The following is a 24,528-nucleotide window of genomic DNA, read 5'->3' as shown; positions in this document are numbered from 1 at the left end:
TGTAAACATAAGCATTATTTGTTACTAATTCTTATCGCTATAACCTATATTATTTTATATTAATGTTACATGCATTACATTATTGCATTAACTACTGGTTCCAAGAAAGGTTCCATTCTGCACAACAATAGCCTAAAACAATGCCTAAACAGCTATTTTCTGTGATAGTACAGCATGGGTGAAAAAAAAGATAAAGTAATTTCAGAGACTGATGAAGTAACATTTTACATTTTGACATAACATTGATGAAAAACACGTATGAATCGCACACAATAAGACCAGGAATGTGTATTAGCAGTTTATAAATACTGTATCAGCAGTGATCTCATACTGATTTTAAGCGGGACAAAAAACTAAGCCAATCAAAGCATGTTATACATCACAGTTCTCCTTTACATACATAACAAATAACTATAATATGATCCAGCATCGAATAACGATGTCATCTGGATCTCAAGAAAAGCCACGAAGGCTGGAAAAATACATGATCTGCCATGTGGTTAACAACACAGCAATAACGTTGCTATTTTTCGAGGTTATCTAAAGCCATGCTAGCAGTGTGTATGCAGCTTTAGAGTGCAATTGAGACAATGACAGACAGACAATTGGACACACAGATAGATAAATCACTCTAAAAATACCTCCGTCTTAGAGTCTACAGGAGAGCCTGCCTCCTCCCTCTGTCCACGAGAAGATGAAGAAAGAAGCGATAGTAAGAGGACAGCAGTGAAGGGGTTAGAAGCAGGGAGAACAGTGCAGAATCTGAATTAAACTGAGGAAATTAGCAAACGTAGAGAAAGGTGAGTGTACAGCCAGATTTGTAGAGAGGTTGGAAAGTTAAATTCTGAAGAGATGTCAACAAAACAGGCAGGCATTGAAATATATTTAAGATTAAGTCAGAGGAGGAGAAGAAAGGCAAAGGTAGGAAAAGGTTTTGGATTGGGAGACTGTCAAAAGGGACTGCAAGGGGAGAGTTAGTTAAACAATGATATGAATTCTTGCAGCTAGTTGTTTGAATCTGCTCAGAAGATTTACATATTGTCACATAACGCAAAGACGGTATGAACTTAAATCTGCCTCTTTCCCATTGAAAATTTGAGTAACATATTAGATAACGAAATGAAGCTGGTACTAAACACTGTTGTGTGCACCGAACCTTGAGCTCCACAGTCTTAGATGGAGTGGAGTCACTTTCAAGTCGCTGGTATTCAGGTTGTTCGTGATCTTGGTCCAGGTCCTGATCCAGAGTGGGGTCAAGGTAGTCCTGGTCCAGCTCATCTCTGGGAAGGCTATGTACAGGCTCACTGGAGGTGTGCTGGGAGAGTCGGTCCAAAGTGTCCCCTAATGCAGACTCTGAAACAGAAGAAAAACAAAGCATGTAGGTTAAGAAACCCAATCAGGGTGGACATCTCAGGTGTAGTAGCCTATTCCTTCACTGTCCACTTCAAATCTAAAAGGAGAGTCTCAAGTAGATGACCTAACATATATACAGTGGGGTCCAAAAATAAATAAAAAAATTTCACAGGCAAAAAAAGATCCAATGTCCGCTGGCAATAGTGTAGCAATGCATGAAGAACAGTGAATTTGTGTGACCAACTTGAGCATTAGCGATATTTGAAAGGGGAACTGTTTCATTCTCACAGGAAACTCATGGCGGAATCCTACTGAAATTAAGCAGTATTTTAATGTAGTAATGCTAAATGACATAAAGTCCACAAATCTAGAATTTAGGGCAATCTAGGAAATAAAAGTTTTCTTGTCCTGTTTCTTTTCCACGTTCTTCTTTTCCTTTGAAGCACTAGATGTTGTTTGAATCATTCTCAAATGTGTTTGGTTCATGGAGTTTGAGTGCAGCTGCTATCAAAGCAAAAGGGAGACAAATCAAATAAAAAAATCAAATCAATCAAGGGCAAAAAGGCAGGAGCTGGTTGCTGAAGCCACGCCCACCTAGCTTGAAGGCAGTGTCAGCAGTGGCAATCCACCTGGCACTCAACTGACCACCCCCTTAATTATGCAGAAATGTTTTTTTACATGTTTTTTCTGCTGTAAAGTTGGGCATTTTAACACGGGGAGTCTATGGGATTGACTCCCTTTTGGATCCAGCCTCCAGCGGCCAGTCAATGAATTGCAGTTTTAGTCACTTCCTTGTTGGCTTCACGAGAGAGACTGGAAGGTTGCTGCTTGATCAAAACTAGTAGAGAGGTGCTAACTGAAGTATGAAATACTTACCTCCATCTATGCTGCGGGACAGCAGGTACCTCCTACTAATTGATCGTTCAAATTGAGGAGCTGGCCTGTCAATCAAAGCACTGGCCTGGCGAGACTGGGCTTGGGTCCGCCCACTGTAGCGGAATTTTGAGCCAATCACAAGAAAACCTTTGGGAGGAGGCTCAGGAGAGACCAACCTACAAGAGGAAAAAAGAAAGAAATGATGTCAGAAGAAAACATGTAGCATTATAGAATGAAAGTGTATTGAACATTATAAAAGTCAAGTCTGTCAGCACTTTTAAATGTCATTATTGAACAAAGACTCCAAGACAAACATTAGATCCCCTTATACCCAAAATCAAATCCAGACTCCCTAATAATAAAACTAGACCCTTTAAGGCAGAGATTGGGACTGAGATCTGTTGGTCCAAGAAATAAGTTGTCCATTTCGATTAACTGGAACTGAACAAGAAAGAAAAAAAGTTTTAAAATAATAGTTTTTTCTGAGACTATAAACCAAGGCATAAAGAAAAAACAAGACCAAAACACCTGCATTCTCACATTTAAAAAAGACTGTGCTCTGTGTTGTGGCACTAGGATAGTGAGCGCCTACCTGAAAAATGTGTGATGTTCAATGCAGACTTTCCACAAGCGCTTAGAGGCACGGTGGTTGGGCAGCTTGAAGCCAATGGTGCTCTCAAACTGCTCGTACTTCGGGTGCAGGGGAGTGTGGGCATGTGATAGGGAGGAAGTGGGGGGTGTGAAGGGAAAGCAAAGTGGTAACGTGTTACTTGACAGGAGATTTGACGAGGTGTAAAATGTGTGCTGCTACAGCTCAAATCAACCAACAGGGCACAATTCTGCAAGCCTTCATTTATCCAAACAAAACATAACCAGAATTTCTAAAGAATACTGCAGAGAAAAAGCATAAGAATGAGAGTAAATATCAATATCTAAAAGCTGAAAGTCCACAGAATGGAGCCTGTTGTGTTGATAAGATGCAGAACAGTGAGGCATCTCAAATAAAGCCATTGCGATATTGCTTACTGTTACATTCATATCTGACCCTTACACATAACGGGCACAGTCAAAGAAACGTCATGCTTTTGTGCTAAACAAAGGCAAGAATCCCATTGTGAGAGGAAAATAAAAGATGATAAGCCTCTAAATGCAGACTGCAGAATCCTTAGCATTTAATAAAGACCTCTGCAACTTACTTTGCTTTCTTTCTTGCCTCTCTCCGGATTGAATTCTCTCCTCACCCCATCTCTACTCATTTTCTGCTTCTCTTTCTGTCTTTGTGCCCACCAGGCAAAAAAATTTCACAGCTCAGCCCAATGTTTTAAAACTCTCATCCTTTCCGCACCCAGCAAGCTAACAACCACTAAAGAGCAGAACCTCAAACAATATAACTAGTGTTTCTTGAGACATAATTAAAGGCATTTTTTAAGTGGCATAATTAGAAATGCACTTAAAATTATTTCATTTCTTTGTGCGAAACAGTGGAAGAACACCCACATCAGTCTTCAGGGAACTGGGTAATTTGAAAGCCTGAATAGTGATTTCAAACACACACACAAAAAAAATGTCTCATTCTTTTCTAATAAAACCACATCATGTTGATTATCCGCCCATTTTCTCGCCCCCAGCTTAAGTCTCTGCACGGCATCCTTATCTAGCTAATGCTTCAACATGCATCTAACAAGAAAAACCTGGAAAATCTCAAAAGACCTTTTTCTCTACCTCTCCAGGTCGGATTTTGATGTAGAAGTTGCTTCTCTTGTAGGATATTTTAAGGATCTTGGGCCAGGCGAATCGGTTGATACGCAGCCGGTCTCTATAGATCAAGAGGCCACTGGCACACACCCCCAACATGATGTCAATGCCTTCAGAGTCCTTTTAAAACACATACAGTACACACACAGACACATTCAGTTGCTCAGGTTTTATTTCAGTTTCAGACTGTCGAACCAGGGCTGATTCCAGAATTTCATCCTAAGGGGTCTGAGGCTGTAAAATTGCACAATTGGATCACAGGTCTGTTCTAATGGGGTGATGCACTGCAGGGAAAAACACTGTTAAATCCAAATAATAAAATACAAATAACAATGTAATCCTGCACAGCTGGGGAGGCAAAATAAATAATCTACTTTCAAAAGGCTGGAGAAAACACTTTTTGACATCAGTATCTTCCCACTTGCAAAGGGCGTGTGTACATCTAAATGTAAGGCATCCTGGTGCAAAATCATGTTACTTGTTAATAGAACTAATATAAATGCAATTTCTGGCCCAGTGTTTGTTTCAAGTGTTAGGCTGGTGAATCACTTTTTTCTCATTGTTTTTTGTTAATACATGTATCCAGTCAATTGTCCTATTTAATTTTTTTTTTTTAAATGTGCAAAAACTGTTACATTATCAGGGTTTCTGCAGGTTTTATGAAGATACATGTAAGAATTTTAAGACCTTTTTAAGACCAAGTACACAAAAGGAACCACAGTGCGTCAATATATATTCTGTGTATGTTCTGTGTCAATATGTTGTATTAGCAAAACTTCAGCATTTGAAAATACAACTTCCAACCAGTATCTAACATTTTTTAATTCATTTCACAAAAATTACAAACACTAAAATAAGGGAAAAGTTTTCATACCCAACTGACAAGATATATACTGTATTTGTAATTGTTTTAACTATAAACTCTTAATTTACATAACTTAACATAACTCTTAACTTAATTTTGCTCAATTTCTTAATACTTAAATGTATCCTGATTTGATAAAAAAAAAATAAAACCCTAATATAGATATTCATTATTTTAAATGCATGCAAATTTCCATGCCATAACTTTATCAATTTAAGACTTTCTGTTCAGATTTAAGACCTTTTTAAGGTAAGAAGAATGAATTAAGACTTTTAAGGCCTGCAGATACCCTGCATTATATTTAGGGGGACTGAGATACAGTGGGCTGAAGTCCTCCTAAACTAAAATCGCCTGTGCAACAAACATACAGTTAATAATGTTCCATATACAACGTAGACACTTCTTAAAAAATAAATCAATAACAGCATCATACCTTAGCGTGATGAAGATCAACGCCATACATGGAGAGTTTCTTAGCATTCTCCAGGAAGTTGATTTCAGCCTCTGCAGGACTCATGCCCCTGTTAACAGATCATCATTTTTAGAATAATTAAATAAACAGTTTGTATAAAAATATATGTTGCAATATATTTGAGATATGTTATCGTCATGCTCTTGTTTACTAGAGCTATCAATTGAATGTGTTAATTTAGTTTAAATTATAATTTAGTGTACATTTATTATTATTAAGTGATAAAAAATTAAATGAAGGCAGTAAGTAAATTACGCATTAAGGAATTTTTCTTACTGTCAGAGCAATTTAAATTTGATATTTTATGTGAGCCCAGACTTGCACAAACTGACAAACGTACTGCAAAAATGACTGAACTGTGTCAGGACATAAAACAATGCATTAACATAAAGATTTTAAAGTCTATTCAAAGCTTTTATCATCTGCCATAATAATGTAATGAATTTAGGTTATCTTCATTTGGGGGACTTGCTCAGCAAACACTGATAAATTAGGATGCATTTAATTAATCAGCATGTCATGTAATTAACAGACTAAAATTCTTAATGAATCGACAGCCCTGGTAATCGCTGCTCCCTCTGCAGGTCACCTGTAGGTGCGGTGCAGCTCCATCACCCTCTCCTCCAGCTCACGGGTCTGATTGGGGGCGAAGCGGAACTCGCTGATGTAGTCTGGCCCGTGTTCCTCTGGGTCATAGTCTCCCAGCTCAGCCTGAACAGCATACGAGCCCAGCAGAGCATGAGTGACGAACGAGCAGGGCAGACGACCTGACAGTATGTCCTCCCTCAGCTGCAGACACAGGTAATACCTGTCCACACAAACACACAATCACATCATAGCCAGAGTTAGTACATTTAAACTGCATTGTGAAAGGGACAAACAATCTTTTCATAAACACAAGTTTGATGACTTGGATTATACCTTTCATGATTTATTTAGATTACCAGGCAGTCCATATACTGTATATATAGAACTCAGGCCAGGTATCAAGATGCAGATATATAGTTCTGACATGCATAACGTGGCTATGAATATAGTGTGAGTTAAAATGTACTTTATTTGTATATAACAGAAATGCTAAGTGATTCATGTGTAGTAGTCTTGGAAGTCTAATATGCAATGCGTATAAATAATTAACCATGGAAATTAAATATTCATTTCATATTTTTAAATTCCACAAAGGGCAACTTATAAATTATTCTATAATATGATCATTTTTGTAATCACATTTTTAGCTTTTATATATCTTTAATGTAAAAATCTTTACAAACTGCTATTAAGATTAAAGATTCAATCTTGAATCTTTAATATAAAAATCTATACTAACTACTCAATTGTTATAAATAATAATCGCTCCGTTCTCAAAACTGCTTGCCCTATGTAGAGTCACAGGAATAATTTTATTTAATTTATTGTTCAAATTTAGCTAAAGGATAGTTCATCCGAAAATGAAAATTTCTCACCCACCTGTTCTAAACCTGTATGAGTTTCTTTTTCTGCGGAACACAAACTCAGATATTTCAAAGAAAGTTAGTACCCAGACAGTTGAGGATAGCCAATGACTTCCATAGTATTTTTTTTTTTCATACTATGGAAGTCAATGGCTACTGTCAGCTGTCTGGTTACTAACATTCTTCAAAAACTATCTTCTCTTGCATTCAACAGCTGAAAGAAAGTAACACAGGTTTGGAACAAGTGGAGGGTGAGAGTAAACTATTTGATCATGCCCTCTATGAGTCTCAGTTTGAAATCTTTAATGATCACGTTGGTAAAGTGGTAAAGACAGCTTTTTTCCACCTACATAATAACTCTCATATCTCTCTCAGACAGCAGGACACTGAAACTGTAATTCATGCCTTCGTCACATTTCAACTAGATTACTGTAACTCACTTCTTTATGGCCTCTCAGCTAAAAATATAAAACGATTACAATATGTTCAAAACTCTGCAGCCCGGTCACACAAGAAAGAGCGAGCACATTACTCAAATCCTCTATCACCCTCACTGCCTTTCAGTCTCACTGCGTATAAACTTTAAGGGACTAATTCTTACAAAGCTCTCCATAACGTTAGTCCTACATATTTATCTGACTTACTTCAGCCTTATGCTCCTGTTCGCACCTTATGATCGTCTAGTGCGGGATTGTTGGTCACTCCTAAGTTTAGTCTGGTGACTGTGGGAGCCAGATCTTTCAAAGTTGTGGCTCCAAAGTTGTAGAATGGACTTCAAGACATCCATCAAGTTTCCTCCCTTCTCTCCTTCAAAAACCTTTTTATAAATGTTTTTTTTCTCTGAAAATGACTCCATAAATTGTACCTTGTTATGGATATGTTATTAATTTGAATCCCTCTTTGTTTGTATCTCTTACCTAACTTTGTAAGCGAGCCCTGTATATTTTAGCCTTTAGTATGTGTATTGTGCTTTGATCTTGATGTTTAATTGGCTCCATTCCTTATTTGTCTCTGTAAAGCAACCTTATGTGTTGGAAAGGCACTATATTAATAAAAAGGATTATTATTATTATTATTATTATTATTATTATTATTATTATCCCTTTAATATGCAGTTGACAGCTATAAGTTCTGGGTCCATTTCCTCAAATAGTGCTGCTATCAAAACATTATGACCGGCACTGGCTCAACCAATAGCATTCATTTGGAGTGGGACTGTTTTGTTGACCAATGCCAGACAGTGAGAGTGTTTCATAAACTTTATTTTTGCACAGAAATTATGCATTTCAGCTTTAAGATATTTGAACGACACACTCACCGTGTGATGTCTTCAATCAGCTGAGACGGATCTGGAGGGTAGAATTTGACAGCAAAGGAGAAATGCCACGGACCCACTAAAAAGAATCAGACATACCCACTTTCATCATATTCCAGCAACCAAGGTTACCAAGTCGAAGTATCTTATTTTTCTACACTTACTGCGGATTTGTTTCTTGATTTCTTTTGAAGGATCCAGCCAGTTCTGAAAGAGAGAACAAAAATTCCTCTATCAGGCAGGGCACATTGATAAGCAAATGCCGCAGTTTCAGCACCGTCTTCTCCACAGAAGGAGAAATCACCTCATACATATTCTGTAAAATGGTCAGTGCATTAATATTCTGCAGCCACAGGAGCACTAAAAGAGTAGATAAATGTCATCTCTGGCAGACCGCACTCCAGTAAGGTCACCCAAAGCCTGGGGACACACGAAAACGTTTAATGCCAGCTCAACTCAGTCCAGAGAAGATGAAAAGCACTGTCTCATTCACATCTTACAGTACCAGTATTCATAAATGAACACTGATACATGTAAAAAATTAACACTGATACAAGTAGAAGCAGGGTTGAATTTTCCTTTGCTGTACAGACAAGTCAAACCCAAGATATTTCCACTTAAAGCCTGGTTATTTTTATCTGTCCACCCTGCCTGTAGATGTCTTCATACTTTAATATTAATCTTCTCAATTAGATTTGAAAAATGGCTCATTTCTGTTTCTGGATCCATTACTTTCTTTACAAGTGTCTCTAACAAACCTTGTGCTCTCCTCAGGTCTCACTTCCCATGCTTGAATCATGTGGTTTTCAAATGGAAATCATTTACCTTTCAAACTGCAGTTTGATCCGATTTGTTGACCCGGGAACAATCCCGCTGATCATAGCAGCAGGCACAAGAGCCTCAGCTGGGAAAAAGAGATAAGTGGAACTAGACTGGAACAGCTGAGGTGGTGCAGGCAGGGTCCATATGGCTAAACTCGGACTGGGAAGTTCCTCAGAGCATTTCCATCAATCAAACCCTACCCCAACAGTCCCAGTCACAAGGACTCAGAGCCCTATTATCTCAACTCATTTATGTGTATTTTTATATAGAGAGGTTGTGGTAGTGGGAAATAGATGAAAGACAAAAGGATGCTCTTATTAAAATAAGATCACTTGTACTGGGCAACATCCCCTGTTTCCTAAGCCGCTTTTCCACCACAAATACCTGGAACAATTTGTCCTAGGAACATTTTTTCCCCAGACCTGTTGGTGTCTGTTTCCATTGTGGCATAAAATACTGTGAAGATTAGGCAAATAGTCTGGTGATGTAGGACTGCATGTCACTGCTTCTCCCAGTCCTGGAGGGGGGCGCTAGCATGTTCAGCACCCAAGTCCCACCCCCGAAAAGTTCCGGACCTTTGGGAGGTAGTAGAAGTTCTCCTTATTCTGCAACATGGAAGTAAACTGTTTTCTTTGAATGATTGAGACTTGATTTTTTTTGCTCTATAGGTAAACAGCTAGACAAATAACAAAGTGCAGTAAACGGTAAAGCCATATGCACTTGTGTTTCTATGATTGTGATAAAATAAATCTAGATACTAAAATTTGTAGACTTTGGCTTGAAATTATGAAGTGTAGTTTAAAAATCTTTAAGTTCGAAAATGCTAAGTAGTAGTTTTACATTCGTAAACTAAACTTTTCTATAGTTGAAGCAGGTTGATATCATGTTTTAGCACAATGATAGCATGTTTTAACATGTTGCTAACATGTTTCAACTCATTGCTACTGTAGTATGTTTAAACATTTTGTTACCATGTATCTAGCATGTTTTTACATGTTTTTACACACTGCTAACATGTAACAAGTTACCAGCATGTTTCTAACATATGTTGTTGTTAACATGCTAATATGCTTTACCATTTTGCCATGTTTTAACATGGTGCTAGCATGTTTCTAGCGTGATGTTTTTCATGATTATGTTGCTAGCATTATTTGAAGTTTCTGCCTTAAGAAATGCAAGTTTGCAAGCACCATAACGTCATGACAGTGGAAGACGTTCTAAAGTTACACATAGCTGGAATAATAAAAAAAAAAATGTCACCAATATGTGCATTGTTAAGTTACAAGTGAAATAGTATGATGGGAGGATGTAAGAGGTGAACTCTGACCTTTTGGCTCTCCGTGTCACTGAAAGTTATGCCAAAGTAGTCCTTCTCCAAGAGGTTGAGATGTTCACACACCATATCCAGTAACACCTGTCCTTTACACAGCTTCTGTATAGACAGATGAGCAAGTACAGAGAAAGAGCACAAGAGAAAAGAGATTGATTTAGTGTTCATTGTAGAAAATGTTGCCCCTTCCAATTTTAATCAAAGTCAGGAGTGTCTCAAGTCTCTTCAATGGGACAAATTATCCTTGATTACCCTTGAGTAAATTAGAATACCCGAGTTCATGTAAAGCAAAGATGTTTTTAAGATTTTACTGCAATTAATACAATATTTGTAACATTTTGGAGGCTGAGAGTCCCCAAATACGCTGTAAACAAGCAAGACATTAATATTTAGGCTATAATGTAAATTATCAGTTTGGTTTCTGTTTCTGTTCTGTTTGGTTTCAGCTTTCTGTGCCTCTCCAGTCTTCCTCCAGACTCCAGACCTTGATTTCCAAATGAAATGCTAAATTAACTTTCATCTGAAAAGAGGACTTTGGATCACTGAGCAACAGTCCAGTTCTTTTTCTCCTTACCCCAGGTGAGATGCATTTTAAGTTTTTTTTCTGGTTCAGGAGTGGCTTGGTTCTAGAAATGTGACAGTTGTAGCCTTTTTCCTGAAGACGTCTGAGTGTGGTGACTCTTGATGTGCTGAATCCGGCTTCAGTCCACTCCTTGTGAAGCTCTCCCAAGTTCTTGAATCGGCTTTTCCTGACAATCTTCCCAAGGCTGTGGCCATCCCTGTTGCTTATGCACCCTTTCCTACCACACTTTTTCCTTCCAGTCAACTTTCTATGAATGTATTTTGATACAGCACTCTGTGAACAGCCAGCCCTTTCAGCAATGACCTTCTGTGGCTTACCCTGTGGACTAATCAAGCTCAAAAATACTGAATTTTTTATTTTCCTAAGCTGTAAGTCGTTGGGGTTTTGAATCCGAGGGAACACATGTTAGGAGAAAATTGTTGGCCTGAATGCAATGTACTGTAAGTCACTTTGGATAAAAGTGTCTGCTAAATGCATACATTTAATAAAATTTTTTATTTATATGTGCAGATAAAGTTATAATTCTATTTATACTTCAATATCCACTTTCTATAAAGAGTTTGGTGATAATATATGTACGTAAAAAAATATATAAATACATATATAAATATGTTTAGGTTATAGTCATGAAGATAAATAATTAATCTAAGAAAATCATCCTTTGATACATTAAACACTTAAGAAATGAACACTTACATGCTGTTTCTACAAAAACTCATATTCTATATTCATAAAATCTTCAGTCGTGGCTAAGCATCTGTGTGTCTTTCTGACCACACCCTGTCATTCTGCACAACAGAGTGGCATATGCAACACGCTTGAGACACCAGCTCTGGCTTTGCCTTTCTACAGAAACACTGAGCACTCGACGCCCAGGGAGCCCGTTTCCCGCGGCGACAGGGATACATCGCAGCTGTTTCCATGGCAACAGAATTGGTGAGGTTTTATGTGTGTGAGACTGTGCATGTGTGTGTGTGTGTGAGTGTGTTGTTCCCTGGCCTCTCATGACTGAAGCAAAAGGTTTTTTTTTTAAGATAGAGAGAAAAAGAGAGAGTGGGTGTTCTACCATAAAAAGGCTTCTTAAGTTAGACAGGGAGGCCTTCAATTACACCAGCGCATTATATTGTTATGTTAAGGAAATGTCATAATTTTTTTTTTTTATAGCAAAATACAATGCACTTCAGGGCCTTACTTTTTATTTATCCCCAGGTGCAAAATGTACTCTGAGCTTTGACAAACAATAGTACTGTACTTGTTGGCATTAGTGATGTTAGGCAGTACTGTACGTTCACAGTTTGCTTCCTTCAGCAAAGCTTGTAATGAGAGGTTCTCTGCTGTGTTTATCTAGGGATTTCTGAGTGCAAAGATTTTTAATATTGATGATGTGACATAAAATAATTCATGAAATGCTCACAGAGAGATTGTGCATCTCCCTGTTTCTTTTGCGCTTCCGATTTCCCCTTTAATAAAAACTGTACTAGACAATGACATTATGATCCAATATTTTGACATTTAAGCATAAATGCATTTGATTGTTCACATGCTCACAAAGCATGATTGCAAACACGATTGTGAGCCTTCAAAATCAGCCACTTGTTATACTGCCTACTGTTACTCTGTATTTTTTTTTTTTTTTTTTTTTTTCCTTTAGATGTTTGGTAGTATTGATCCATTTTTTTTTTCTTGTATGGAAAAGAGCAGAGTGGACATTGTACCTCCTTTTGTGTTCTGTGGAGGAAATAAAGTCATACACGTTTGAAACTTATCCAGAGCAAAGCTGAGGGTGAGTAAATGTTTTTTGGTTTGTTTGTTTGTTTGTTTTAATCGGTGTGAAATTTTGCCAAGGGTGAATAACACAGAAGCCTGGTATAATCTTCTCAGAAAGGCTCTAGTATTATTTACTCCATGGGAGCACTAACATGTCACCATTATAGATTTCCCATCCTCCCCCCCTTCAGCCAAGCGTAGAAGACTGGAAGTATTGGCGGCCTTTGACCTTTGGAATGAACAGTCCGTTTCTCTCGGTAGGTGCTGCAGCATCAGTAATGGCAAATGGAGGGGAGATGCTACTAGAGAGCCACGAATAAGACCCCAGTCATGTCTGAAAACTCCCAGGAAATCCATCAGCCAGCAGACCCCTGGGGCACACAGGCAGACATGGCACTGATCTCAGAACAGTATGTGGCATTCCCTGGAGAGCTACTAGTGTGGGAGGGCTTTTCACCTATCAATGAAACCCCCCCACCCCATCAGCCCAAACTAGCAGTCATATCTCATGTGCGGTAATTCCCAGAATCACTGCAGTAGGCAACATGGAGCTGCAGAGCAGGGCTGTGAAATTCCAATGAGGGTCTGAAATGTGAGGTCCAGGGATCACAAGAACATCACTGTAATTTTTGTTCTAGACATACTGACACTATTGTAATATCTATGCTATTGTGATGTTAAAGCTGCATTTTCAGCATCATTACTTCAGTCTTCAGTGTCACATGATCCTTCAGAAATCAATCTAATATGCTGATTTTCTGCAAGAAATTTTTCTTGTTATCATCAGTGTTGAAAACTAGTAATTTCTTTCCAATTTGCATTCAAATGATCGTTTCTTGTGATTGAAAATGAACACAATAACAAATATATAAAATCAGGATATTCTTTTTTTTCAGCTAAACTGCCTGGCTCTACTGGAAGAATCTCAGCTAATCCAGTTGTGTATGGAGGGTGGAATACAGCACTACTGGAGAACAGTATGTGAAATAGCTGGGAGCCCTAGAGATCTGGCACCATGTTTCTACAGAAAAACACAAATTAGTTTTAGCGCACGCAAGCAACTTCTGTACCTCCACCCCAGTCTCATAGGCAGATCCATCAAGCAGTGTGACTTTCACAGGTGCAGTCTTTGGTCTTTTGGAGGATTTCTGAGGGGATCTGGACATCCTACTAGGCGTTTTTTCCGACGAGTCATCCGTGTCTCTGTGCTCATCCGACATCTTTGAATCGTGATCCTGAATAGATGTGATCAAAGAGTATCGTTTAAAAAAATAGTCTCAAATGGTAAATTGTTCAAAAGCAATGAAAAGATGTTTCTTGAATTTCAAATGATATAAAGTTGCATGGCACAGTCAAACATATTATAAGGAATAATATTTAATAAATGATAGATCTTAGGCTTACCGTATAACCTCCGTCTGCTGTATTCTTTGCGGCTGAACTTTTCTCTGACATAGCAATCACTTGCAGTCCTAAAGCAATAAAAACAGATTAAAACAAATTTGTTAAACAGATTAAACTTTCCTCTTGCCCGACCATATTCATTTTGTATTAATTTCTTTATAGGCCTAACAGGTCTAATGAACATATAAATGCTGTATATTTGACTGCTGGCAACACAACAGTGCTACTTTCTTTCAAGTCTCTTAAATCAATTTGATTGCAATGACAAGTTATTTATTCTTAAAAAATATTTTGCATTCCATAAAATAAGCCACACGGGTTTGGAACAACATGAGGTTATTAAATAATTTGACATTTAAATTTTTAGGTGAACTACTGCAGGCTACACCTTTAATATGATTCAATAGATGAAGAACCAACAAACACATCTGCTGGTTTATCTAAAGAGCTGTGCTGCGACATGTTTATGTGATCTGCAGAGCAAATGTTTCATAGATAGTCATGACCAGGACAGAGTCTGTTTGACTGTTTCTTCAAGCTACTGAAGCTCCTGGAAGAGGACATTTGATGAATTACAGTCCAAGGAATGTGTTCATTGGCACATGGTCATGAGAAACAACGAAAACATTACGTGTCTGCACCATAATTAGCTAGTGATGATCTCGTATTAATAAATCAACAAGCTGTGATACAGTTTGTGTAAACAGATTTACTATCTTAAAATGAAGCACTTAATGAAATGAGTACAATGAAAGCATTTTATTTATTAACTAAGCTATTTTTCTTTCTCCAGAATAGAAATCTTTGTGATCTCTGTTAAAGTAAGAAAGATGGATACCGAAAGTAAAAAAGTAAAACCTGACTAAATATGCAATCCTTTTTTAGCAAATAAACTTTTCGGTGTTTAATGGTGTTTAATGGTGTTTAGGTGTCGCAGCCTGACAGTTTGATACCAATGTGAATATGCTAATTGCCTTCATTTCCATCTCATTCATTTGCACCACACTGTGCTACTAAAAGCCCCAAATATCTCCCCCATAGAAATTCTCCAACTATCACTCAATATAAGCATCACAGTTCAAACAAACAAACCTCCCCATTTGGCTATGCAAATGTTCATCATTCTCTCTTTAAGTACTATCCAAAGATGTACACGTGATTCAGTCAGAAGACAAACAGCCAGTCCATTAAATGGCTAATCTATACATTTAACTCTGGTCGCTGACTTTTCTCTTTTACCAATTGACCGGTTTTAACTGAAGCTCTGCATTTTGCCGTAATGGAGGACTTAATGCTTTAATTATTTTAGCTGAACTGTTACGGTCTTGAGGGTTTGAGCTTTCTTGATGATTTTATTCATAGAACGGAGGACAAGAAATGATGGGGAGACGATCAGGATCGGGAAACATCACATGTCAGATCTAAACAACCGGCCCATGTGAGCAAAACACATTTGAGTTTATTGATAGGCAGTTTTATAGACACTACCGGGAGATGCAGCATCAAAAATATGATTTCATATATTGAAATATAAATAATAAACCCTGAAAGACTATCTTCTGTTGGCTTTAAAGCCATCTATATGCTAAAACTCCTAAACGTTGATAAAATTCATTTTTAGCATATTACACAATTTAAAATTTGTAGTCTTTCACATCTGGAAAAATTAACAAAAAATATTGATGACTCATCCTGCACTGCACAGAATTTTGTCCAATCAAATGCTCTCTAGAACAAGCAGGCCCCTCCTCCTAAAACTATTTGCTGCCAGCTAGTAAAGTAACATTCATATGATATAAATAAAGCCTATTAGCTATTTTAAAAATACTGGGAAAAGCCTTTTTGATACGCCCCACCCACAAACATGGGTTAACACAAAATACAAAACTTTACTCGTCAAGTCCCTTCAAATGGGCCATTAAAACTCAAGTTATGAAGAAAATGACCACAAAATGACCACAGAGTAGCAGTGACATATGGGAGCTTGTTTTGTTAAAAATTATAATTACAATGTTTTATCTCGCAATTCAGATTATGACTGAATTTCAGAATTGCGAGATAAAATAAACTTCACCAACACTGCCTTTAATGAAACAAGCCCATCTCTGCTGAAATCTCAGTCTACCTTGCCGAAGCTAAAAAAGAAAAAAATAACATTTCACTGTGTCCATAGCACAACAGCCTGAAGAAAACCACCATGAATAAATGACACAACAAAACACACTAGCACGAAATCCAACTAAATTAAATGGAGAACATAATAATAGACACAATTCACCCAGAGCTAATGTGATGAAATGTGAGCCTTTTTTAGTCTAAAGGAATTGATTTCTTTTTTGTTGCAAAAATACTGAGACATACTAGTAGAGGGACATCATCATTTCAACCTATGAATACTAATAAACTTCATGGTTAAAGCATTTTCTCCGATAAAGCGTTTTCCAAATCTTAGATAGATAAGCAGACGAAATGATTGACTGGCATGTTATTTTAACTTTTTTCACTTAGATTAGAATTTCGCAGAAGTGTAATAAGAATTTAACAGTCTCGGTTCTGTTTAACACATTTTACTATGTTAACATCCATTCTTTAGATTGCAACCCAAAATTTTGCTAGTTTATTTGTACTTTTGGTACATATATATGCTTCTTGTACCAAAAGAAGCCATAGATTTGTTACACTTGCCACAGGTCTGCACTTTACTTAAAATAATGTATAAAATGATTCTCTGATTCTGATGATGCATTCATTAAAAAGAAAAAGATCATGTATTCCCCTTCTAACATATGGGAAGCTTCTGAATAAATACTAGACAGGTGGAGAGGAGACAGAGGTGCAGTTCAAAGAGACAAGGAGAGAACACTTGCTTAAAAATGCCAACCAAATTATTGCTACCTGATAACTGAGACTTTAATTCCTATGTATAATTACATCTTTCTTGTAAACAGATGACGGATAATCTGGCATTAGTAACCGTAGTATTGAAAAGCCGAGATTAACATTTTGCTTATATTGGGATTTAATGCTGTCGTGTTTCAAACCACACACATGCCAATATGCACTACAAGAAACATATCTGAGGAGATTAAAAAGACCAACAACTAAGCACTTCAGAAAATGACAGTGTGTGGATGTATATGAGCATTAAAAACTCCCAGAGATAAATATTCAGGAAACTGTGGCTCTTGGAAAGAGCACAAGATGAATTGCAGAACATCTGGCCCACCGTCCCTTGTTCCTAACATTCAGAGAGCATCTGATCCTCCTCGGCTCAAATGCTATGCAAATGCCGACACATCTTGACTATAATAGGTCTCTTTTGAGTTCATACACCTGGAAGAGTTCTGGGAAAAATCGACTAACTGTAAAGCACCATCTGAGATCTTTATATATTTCAGTTCAAAGAATGTAGCACAATTGTGATATGCAGCATTTTTGATAATGGGGTTAGCAAATTATACTGATTGAACTACCATTATTCTGAGATAAAGATGTACTTTAAGGCAAAGGTATGAGACTCAGTTATTAACATTATAATAAAAGTTCCTGTGGCTCTGTGGTAGACCATTGCGTTAGTAGTGTAAAAGGTTGTGTGTTCAATTTCCAGGGAACACACATACTGATAAAAAAAAAAGTATAGTCTGAATGCACTTTAAGTCACTTTGAATAAAAGCGTCTGATAAATGTATAAATGTAAGTTTCCTAAAGAAATGGCAATTGTGCTTTTTTCCAAGTATGTGTTCTTTAACATCTGGAAGTCATTTAACTTTAACCTTTTCCAAACTATAACCTAACCCTATCATCAAAAAAAAATAATTAATAATGGTTAATAAGAAATCTGAGTCTTAAAGTAAAGTTCACACAAAAAGCCTATCACGATTTCGCCTATACAATGCAAGTCAATGAGGTCTTATGTTGTTGTCCAACATAAAATGATGAGAAACCATTCAATTTAGAGTAAACTATCCTTACCCCAGGACAAGGCCTGAAGCAACCTTTATGAAGCAGGACTTTGACTATCATCTGTTTCAGTTGCAGGTAATTTTGGGCCAAAATCCGCCCACTCAGACAGGAATAGGCTGTCTGACTGAGATAAGAAGAAAACAATCACAGTTTGTTTTGTTTTAATGTGCCGTTTAAGATTTCGAGTTCTTATAAAACTGCCAATAGCACATTAGTAGACTGGTGTGGAAAAGCTCATCAAAATAATTGCACAGCAGTGTATATACACACACACACACACACATATATATATATATATTAACAGATAACTTAGAATATACAATTCTACTTAGTTTACTTCCCCAGCTAAGAGCTTCAAAAACAAAAAAAAATAAGATCTTTCCATTATTTGATGCCCCTAACCTTCATCATATAGCATATTATACTGATTGTACTACTATTATTCTGAGAAAAAAAAATGCCTCATATAAATGCCTCATTTATTCATTCATTCAAATATGGGGTTTACTTTTGGTGTCATTACTAAGGAAAAGGTATGACATCAAGCCAGAAATATCATAAGCACGGTTCAATAAAGAAATGGCAATCATGCTTTTTCCAAGTATGTGTTCCTTAACATCTGGAACCGAATTAACCATAACCTTCCGTATCACTAACCTGGCAAACTTGAGCAAATCCAGTTACCTTAAACAGAATATGGACAAAATCGTGCCATGTCATTGTACTGTAGGTTTATGGACAATCCTTCATTCATGATCTTGTAAACATGGGCAAGCAAATACAAAGTCAAGTTTCACTGAAGTGTAATGAGAAAAGGATTAAAAGGCGAGATAAAATGCATTGCTTTGTCAGAGATCGGGCCTCTCAGTTAATGAAACAGCATGCATGAGATTCGTTTCTCTAATGTCATCTGTTTCACCCCCTGATCATTATACATGACGGACTGTTCTGGTCAATACACACCTAATCAGCAGGCTGGGAGAGATAATAAGGATTTCAACATGGGGTGGTTCTGCTTCTCTCTTTTTTTTCTGTCTAGTTGTTTATCCTCAAGGGGTTTTATTCATATCCTTGTTGATGCTAAACATGTTCAAATTTGCACGATTTCAGATGTTGTAAAGATCAATGGCATTTTAGATTTGTGTTAAATGTTAAAATGTTTTTTGACAAGTATTGCAAGATTGTACAGAAAATTATTTAGTCAGTACTTGGCAGAGTAATGGCAGTGGAGATTTGTTTACGTTTAAAGATGCTTACATAATTTGTCTCATCTTTTGAAATAAATGATTGTAAGTGTCTAATTGACAACATTGTATATTACACTTTTCTCATCCAGTACAGAAAAATGTCAGAGCCTTTATCTTAGCATAAACAATAACTTTACCAAACCGTAAGTTGGGACATGTTACAAAGTAGATATAATAGTTATATCCAAAAACAGTTAATCCAAAAACAACAAACTTTTGTCATCATTCTTTTTGTCATCATGTCTCACCCTCATGTCCCCCCAAACCTGTATGACTTTTCTTTTACTAAACATATGCTTATATTTTAAGCACTTACCCATAAGCCTTCAGTTTTAACTGGCTTTCCCTCCAGCCAAAATATTTTCTTACTTATTTGTTTGTAGGCTTATCTGTTTATTTATTTATTTGTTTATTTTACATGTGTGTAATTTCTGCATGTCTAGTGGCACCAAATGGAACTGCAATAATGCTTGTTTTCAAAAATGGTTTCCAATTCCTTTTGTTAAAATATGAATTTTGAGTAAACTGTTCTAAGCTGTTTTAAGCGCACAACTTACATCATATGGTCGTATCTGTAAAAGATTGCAGTTCACGTATTTCCATTTTGCAACATGCAAAGTGAATCTCTGTTAAAAGACGTGACTTGAAATCAGCACCAGCTTGTGCATACATGTCAAACATGGAGCACAATAGAATGATGTACAATAGATCTTACTAAAATATAACATTTTACTAAAATATTTTGCATCCAAAAGCAGAAGCACTCCAAATTCATCCAACCATTTACAACAAAATCATGAACTGCAAAGAGTGTTTTTCAGTTGATTGCAATGATATTGACAGACTTAACGAAATAATCATATTGGTAACTTTACAATAAGGTTCATTAGTTAGCATTAGTTAACTGCTTTAGTTCACGTGAACTAAGCATAAATAACACTTCTACAACATTTAGTCATCTTAGTCCATGTTAATTTCAACATTTACTAATGCATTGTTAAAATCAAAAGATGAGCTTGTTAACGGTTAAGGCACTTAGTTAAGGCACTGTGAATTTTGAGTAAACTGTTCTAAGCTGTTTTAAGCGCACAACTTACATCATATGGTCGTATCTGTAAAAGAATTAATACATTAGCTATCATTAACTAATGGAACCTTATTGTAAAGTGTTACTGTTTGTTCAGTAAAGTACTATTTAATTAGAAAGAAAAAGAGAAGCTAATTTATGTTTTTCCCCTGCTCTATCAAAAACATACCGGACCGTGACCGTGGTACATAGAGAACTGTCATTTTTGTGAACCATTACACCTCTAATATGCATATTTATTTATTACACAGTTGAACCCAAATAAGATTTGAGAGCTGCAGGGGAAGTTTTTGTATGCCTTCTTGAAATATATTGCATACGGACTGATTATGATGCTTGGCACCCTGCCTTTTCATTCTCATGGCGTTGAAAAGAGCAGAGTTAACCTTCTGCTAAACATCTTCTTCTCTGTTTCACCGTAGAAAGTATGTAATACAGGTTTGGAATAACATGAAGATGATATTTTTCATTTTTGGGGATGAACCAACCAATTAAAACAAGTTGCATTTTGAAAACATCAACTCTGAAATTAAAAGTTAAATAATTAATTGCTTGATGCTCTTAATAAACAGCAGTGATTAGATGCACACTTTGACCTTTGTGTAGTAGCTTTCAAGTGAAGTGGTTCCTCTGACTAAAGCGCTCACCATGATCAAAACTGCATTTGATACAGGCGATGATGGATAATAAAAATGCCCACACAGAGATCAAGCAGCTTTATCGTGTTGCACTTGGAATTAAAGCTGTACATATGTTTATAATCAAGTCAGAGGTCAAGTTTGATCAGATATAATCAGAATGGCTCAGTAATGCTGTAGACTTGGACTCATATACGTATTAGCAGTTAATTAGAGTGTGTGTTTATGTGTGTTTGCTCAGATGTAGTAAAAACCTCTGCAGTGATCATGAGATTATTGAGCACCGAAATTATGGAATAAGACTGTCGTCTCATTGGCTAAATTTCCCAGTTCAGCCATGATGCTCACTGGGACCGCAGTAGAGAGCTGGCACTGCCCCAGGCCATATGGACATATGGAGAAGTGAACCTGATCTAACCGGTTACAAGCCGTACACTTTTATCAGTTGCATGGTGCTATCAGAAAAGTAACCTTCTTGAGCTGTAAACATAACAAACAACTCAGGAATATGTTGATGAATACATATAAATTGGACAGACCTTTGATGCAATTTCTGTAATGATTTGGGTAAATATGAAGAACTCTGTGGAAAGAATCATAACCCTATAAAGCCTAATGTATCAGGCCTGCTGTAAATGATCAACATAATTCAAACCTGTTGTACACAAACTACTACTTGCATTCTGTTGTCTGACTGATATCGCTTTAGCAAGTAAAAATCCTTTTAGTATAGTTGTAAAAACACCCACCTTTAGGTTGTGATACACGTATCTTGTTGCTGTAGAAACTTTCATATGTTTATAAAGTAAACAATATATTTATATATTGTTAGTAATATTTCAAGATGACTATTTACTGAACAGAAGAAACTGATCATAAAACGAAACATTTAAATGTCACCTTAATAAGATATTATTGCGAGAAATAGAGATACAACTGATATATGATTTTCGCTTTTAAAAAAATATATTATGTACAAGCTATCAGAATTTCATCTTACTTTTGGCAATATAAATATCAGCAACTGCACCAAATTGCATATATTTACTCCTGAAAAAAAACATGTTTTTCTATCTATCTATCTGTCTGTCTGTCTGTCTGTCTGTCTGTCTGTCTGTCTTTTTATCTATATATTTTTTTCTAAAGATTCAATAAACACATTTTAAAAAAAAACTATTTTTTTATATGTCAGGTTTTGCAGGGTTAAAATGGAAATGTAAATTGAACTACACTCATATTGCTAGCTGAAAGCAATCTAAAATATATATTTAACACACAAATAACAGGAGATGTGTGGATTTAATAACTTATTTCATAAATGAACATTTTGGATTCTACATAACTCAGTATCTTCTGTTGGGTAAAGCAAAAAGGTGGACAGCGTAGTAAAAGCAATCGTAACACTTTATTTTAGGGTCTCTTAACTTGTTGCTTTTTAGCATGCATATTAGTAGACTTTTAACCATTTATTGGTACTAATTAAGCACATATTAATGCCTTATTCTACATCCCTAATCCTACCCAATTCCTAAATTTAACAACTAATGTATTCAGTATTAATAAGCAGCAAATTTGGAATTTATTGAGGGAAAAGTTGTAGTTTATAGTGAATAAGTGTTCACTATTCTAAAGCGTTACCGAAGCAATTGCTATTGATAGCTGTGTAATTATGCTCAAGGACAACCAGATAATCCTGAAGCATGTACTGTACCGTAAATCCAAAATGTATTATACTATTCATTGACCTTGGCTGTAAAAGTAGACAAGCCTTTGACGAGAGGATTTTTGAGGTAGAAAAAGAGTTTTTGAGTCTGAATGTCTTATATGGGCAGTGGTGTCAAAAGTATTGGCATTCATTACTCAAGTAGAAGTATAGATACTAGGGTTTAAAAATACTTTTGTAGAAGTTGAAGTATCAACTCAAGCTTTTTACTCAAGTAAAAGTGTAAAAGTACTGGTTTAAAAAACTACTTAAAGTATAAAAGTAAAAGTAATGTAAAGAAAAAAATGCTATTAAGAACAAAAGCTTAGGCTGTGCCACAGGGGCCTATTGTGCACTACCCCACCTCCTCAAAAAAAACATTTTTCTAAAGGCCATGGGCCATAATGACTATAATGTTATATTAAAATGTTCATGTTGAAAAATTTGGGATGCACTAGGCTACATATTTCAGCCACATATATGCCCATTGAAAATTAACGCACTTTAGTACAATGCAAATACATTAAAGGACTAGAGATATGATGACCAGTTGCCTATAAGTATTGTAATGGTGCAAAAAGTCAAACTTCAGAGGCATGTCATCAATAACCTTTAATGGAATATAAATGTACATCCAAGCTTTGGTGCAGGCTTAGTAACAATTACCCTTGTATGGTTGTCTATTTACAATAAACATTAGTGCTGTCAAAATGAATGATTAATCCAAGTGAATAATCAAAAACTAAAAATTAATAGTAACTCATAATCCTGATACCTTCTTGATTGATAGCTTCTTATCACAACATTGTCAATCGCATCGTCAATCGCAATCAATGATTTATTAAAACGTCTCGCTACCGAACTACATACAGTAGCTTCATTTGCGGAGGACGAAGAGAAAGCACCCATTTGGTAAATGAGCCAGTAGTGAGAAATAACTTTTAAGTAGGGTCCAGTGCCTTTTTGATACTGTTAAAATGGTACCGGCACCTAAACGGTTTTTTCCCAAGTTATGCTTGTCACACTGTCTAGTCTCTGTTTCCCTGGGTGTGCACTAGTGGGCTCATTTCCCCTTAGTCACTTCACCGTAGGCACTACAATTCCCACTAGCCTTGTCTCTTCCTCACAGTAATTGCACTCCTGCTAATTGCACCAGGTGCCTTCACTTAATTATCATTAGCCTCCCTATATTTACCATTCCTTTCCTGTTGTCTGTATGGAGTCCTTTCCTTTCGTGATCCTGTCTTCTCATCCTCTGAGATTCCTCGTATTCCGAGTTCCCGTTCCTGTTCCCTTCCTGTTCCTTCCCTGTTTGTTTTCTGTTGGATTGTTTTCTGGTTTTGACCTGGCTTGTTTCGACTACGATTTGGATTAACCCAATAAAGAACATACCTGCTTACCGGGTTAGTCACATACCGGGTTAGTCACCGTTGACCCTCCAGAGTCAGGGTTAGTCACCGTCGACCTTCCAGAGTCAGGGCTAGTCACCGTTGACCTTCCAGAGTCAAGTCAAGTCACTGGTGATCTTCAAGGATAGAGTCAAGTCACTGGTGATCTTCAAGGACAGAGTCAAGTCACTGGTGATCTTCAGGGACAGAGTCAAGTCACCGGGGTTCTTCATGGGAGAATTCAAGTCACCAGTGATCTTCATGAACAGAGGCAAGTCACCAGTGATCTTCATGAACAGAGGCAAGTCACCAGTGATCTTCATGAACAGAGGCAAGTCACCATTGATCTTCATGAACAGAGGCAAGTCACCATTGATCTTCATGAACAAATACAAGTCACCAATGATCTTCATGAACAAAAACAAGTCACCAATAATCTTCATGAGCAGAGTCAAGTAAGCATTGATCTTCTGGAATCCAGTATAAACACCATGGAATTACCAGAGTCTC

At 36.7% G+C, this 24,528-nt stretch overlaps 1 protein-coding gene and 1 long non-coding RNA gene across 9 annotated transcripts in view; one reads left to right on the top strand and one right to left on the bottom strand.

Moving 5' to 3' along the window:
• LOC132129769 (band 4.1-like protein 1) overlaps positions 1 to 24,528 on the bottom strand; it is a 57,835-nt gene that overhangs the window by 12,356 nt on the left and 20,951 nt on the right. For 5 of the 8 annotated variants that reach the window (XM_059541514.1, XM_059541515.1, XM_059541519.1 and 2 more), the window contains exons 2-13: positions 13,994 to 14,061; positions 13,660 to 13,824; positions 10,237 to 10,341; positions 8,252 to 8,294; positions 8,091 to 8,166; positions 5,911 to 6,129; positions 5,283 to 5,370; positions 3,940 to 4,104; positions 2,822 to 2,919; positions 2,230 to 2,405; positions 1,157 to 1,353; positions 642 to 680 (exon numbers count right to left, since the gene is read on the bottom strand). In XM_059541514.1, the coding sequence (XP_059397497.1) occupies positions 642 to 680; positions 1,157 to 1,353; positions 2,230 to 2,405; positions 2,822 to 2,919; positions 3,940 to 4,104; positions 5,283 to 5,370; positions 5,911 to 6,129; positions 8,091 to 8,166; positions 8,252 to 8,294; positions 10,237 to 10,341; positions 13,660 to 13,824; positions 13,994 to 14,044 (1,422 nt within the window). In that variant the 5' untranslated portion in view covers positions 14,045 to 14,061. The remainder of the gene's footprint in view (positions 1 to 641; positions 681 to 1,156; positions 1,354 to 2,229; positions 2,406 to 2,821; positions 2,920 to 3,939; positions 4,105 to 5,282; positions 5,371 to 5,910; positions 6,130 to 8,090; positions 8,167 to 8,251; positions 8,295 to 10,236; positions 10,342 to 13,659; positions 13,825 to 13,993; positions 14,062 to 24,528) is intronic. The other 3 variants (XM_059541516.1, XM_059541522.1, XM_059541520.1) reach the window with 2 other exon arrangements.
• On the top strand, positions 11,651 to 13,734 carry LOC132129771 (uncharacterized). The gene is made up of 3 exons (XR_009428575.1): positions 11,651 to 11,758; positions 12,524 to 12,605; positions 12,851 to 13,734. It is a non-coding gene; the product is annotated as an uncharacterized LOC132129771 (long non-coding RNA).

Source organism: Carassius carassius, chromosome 46 (assembly GCF_963082965.1).
Source record: "Carassius carassius chromosome 46, fCarCar2.1, whole genome shotgun sequence".
NCBI lineage: Eukaryota > Metazoa > Chordata > Actinopteri > Cypriniformes > Cyprinidae > Carassius > Carassius carassius.
This window is presented reverse-complemented; position numbering and strand designations above follow the sequence as displayed.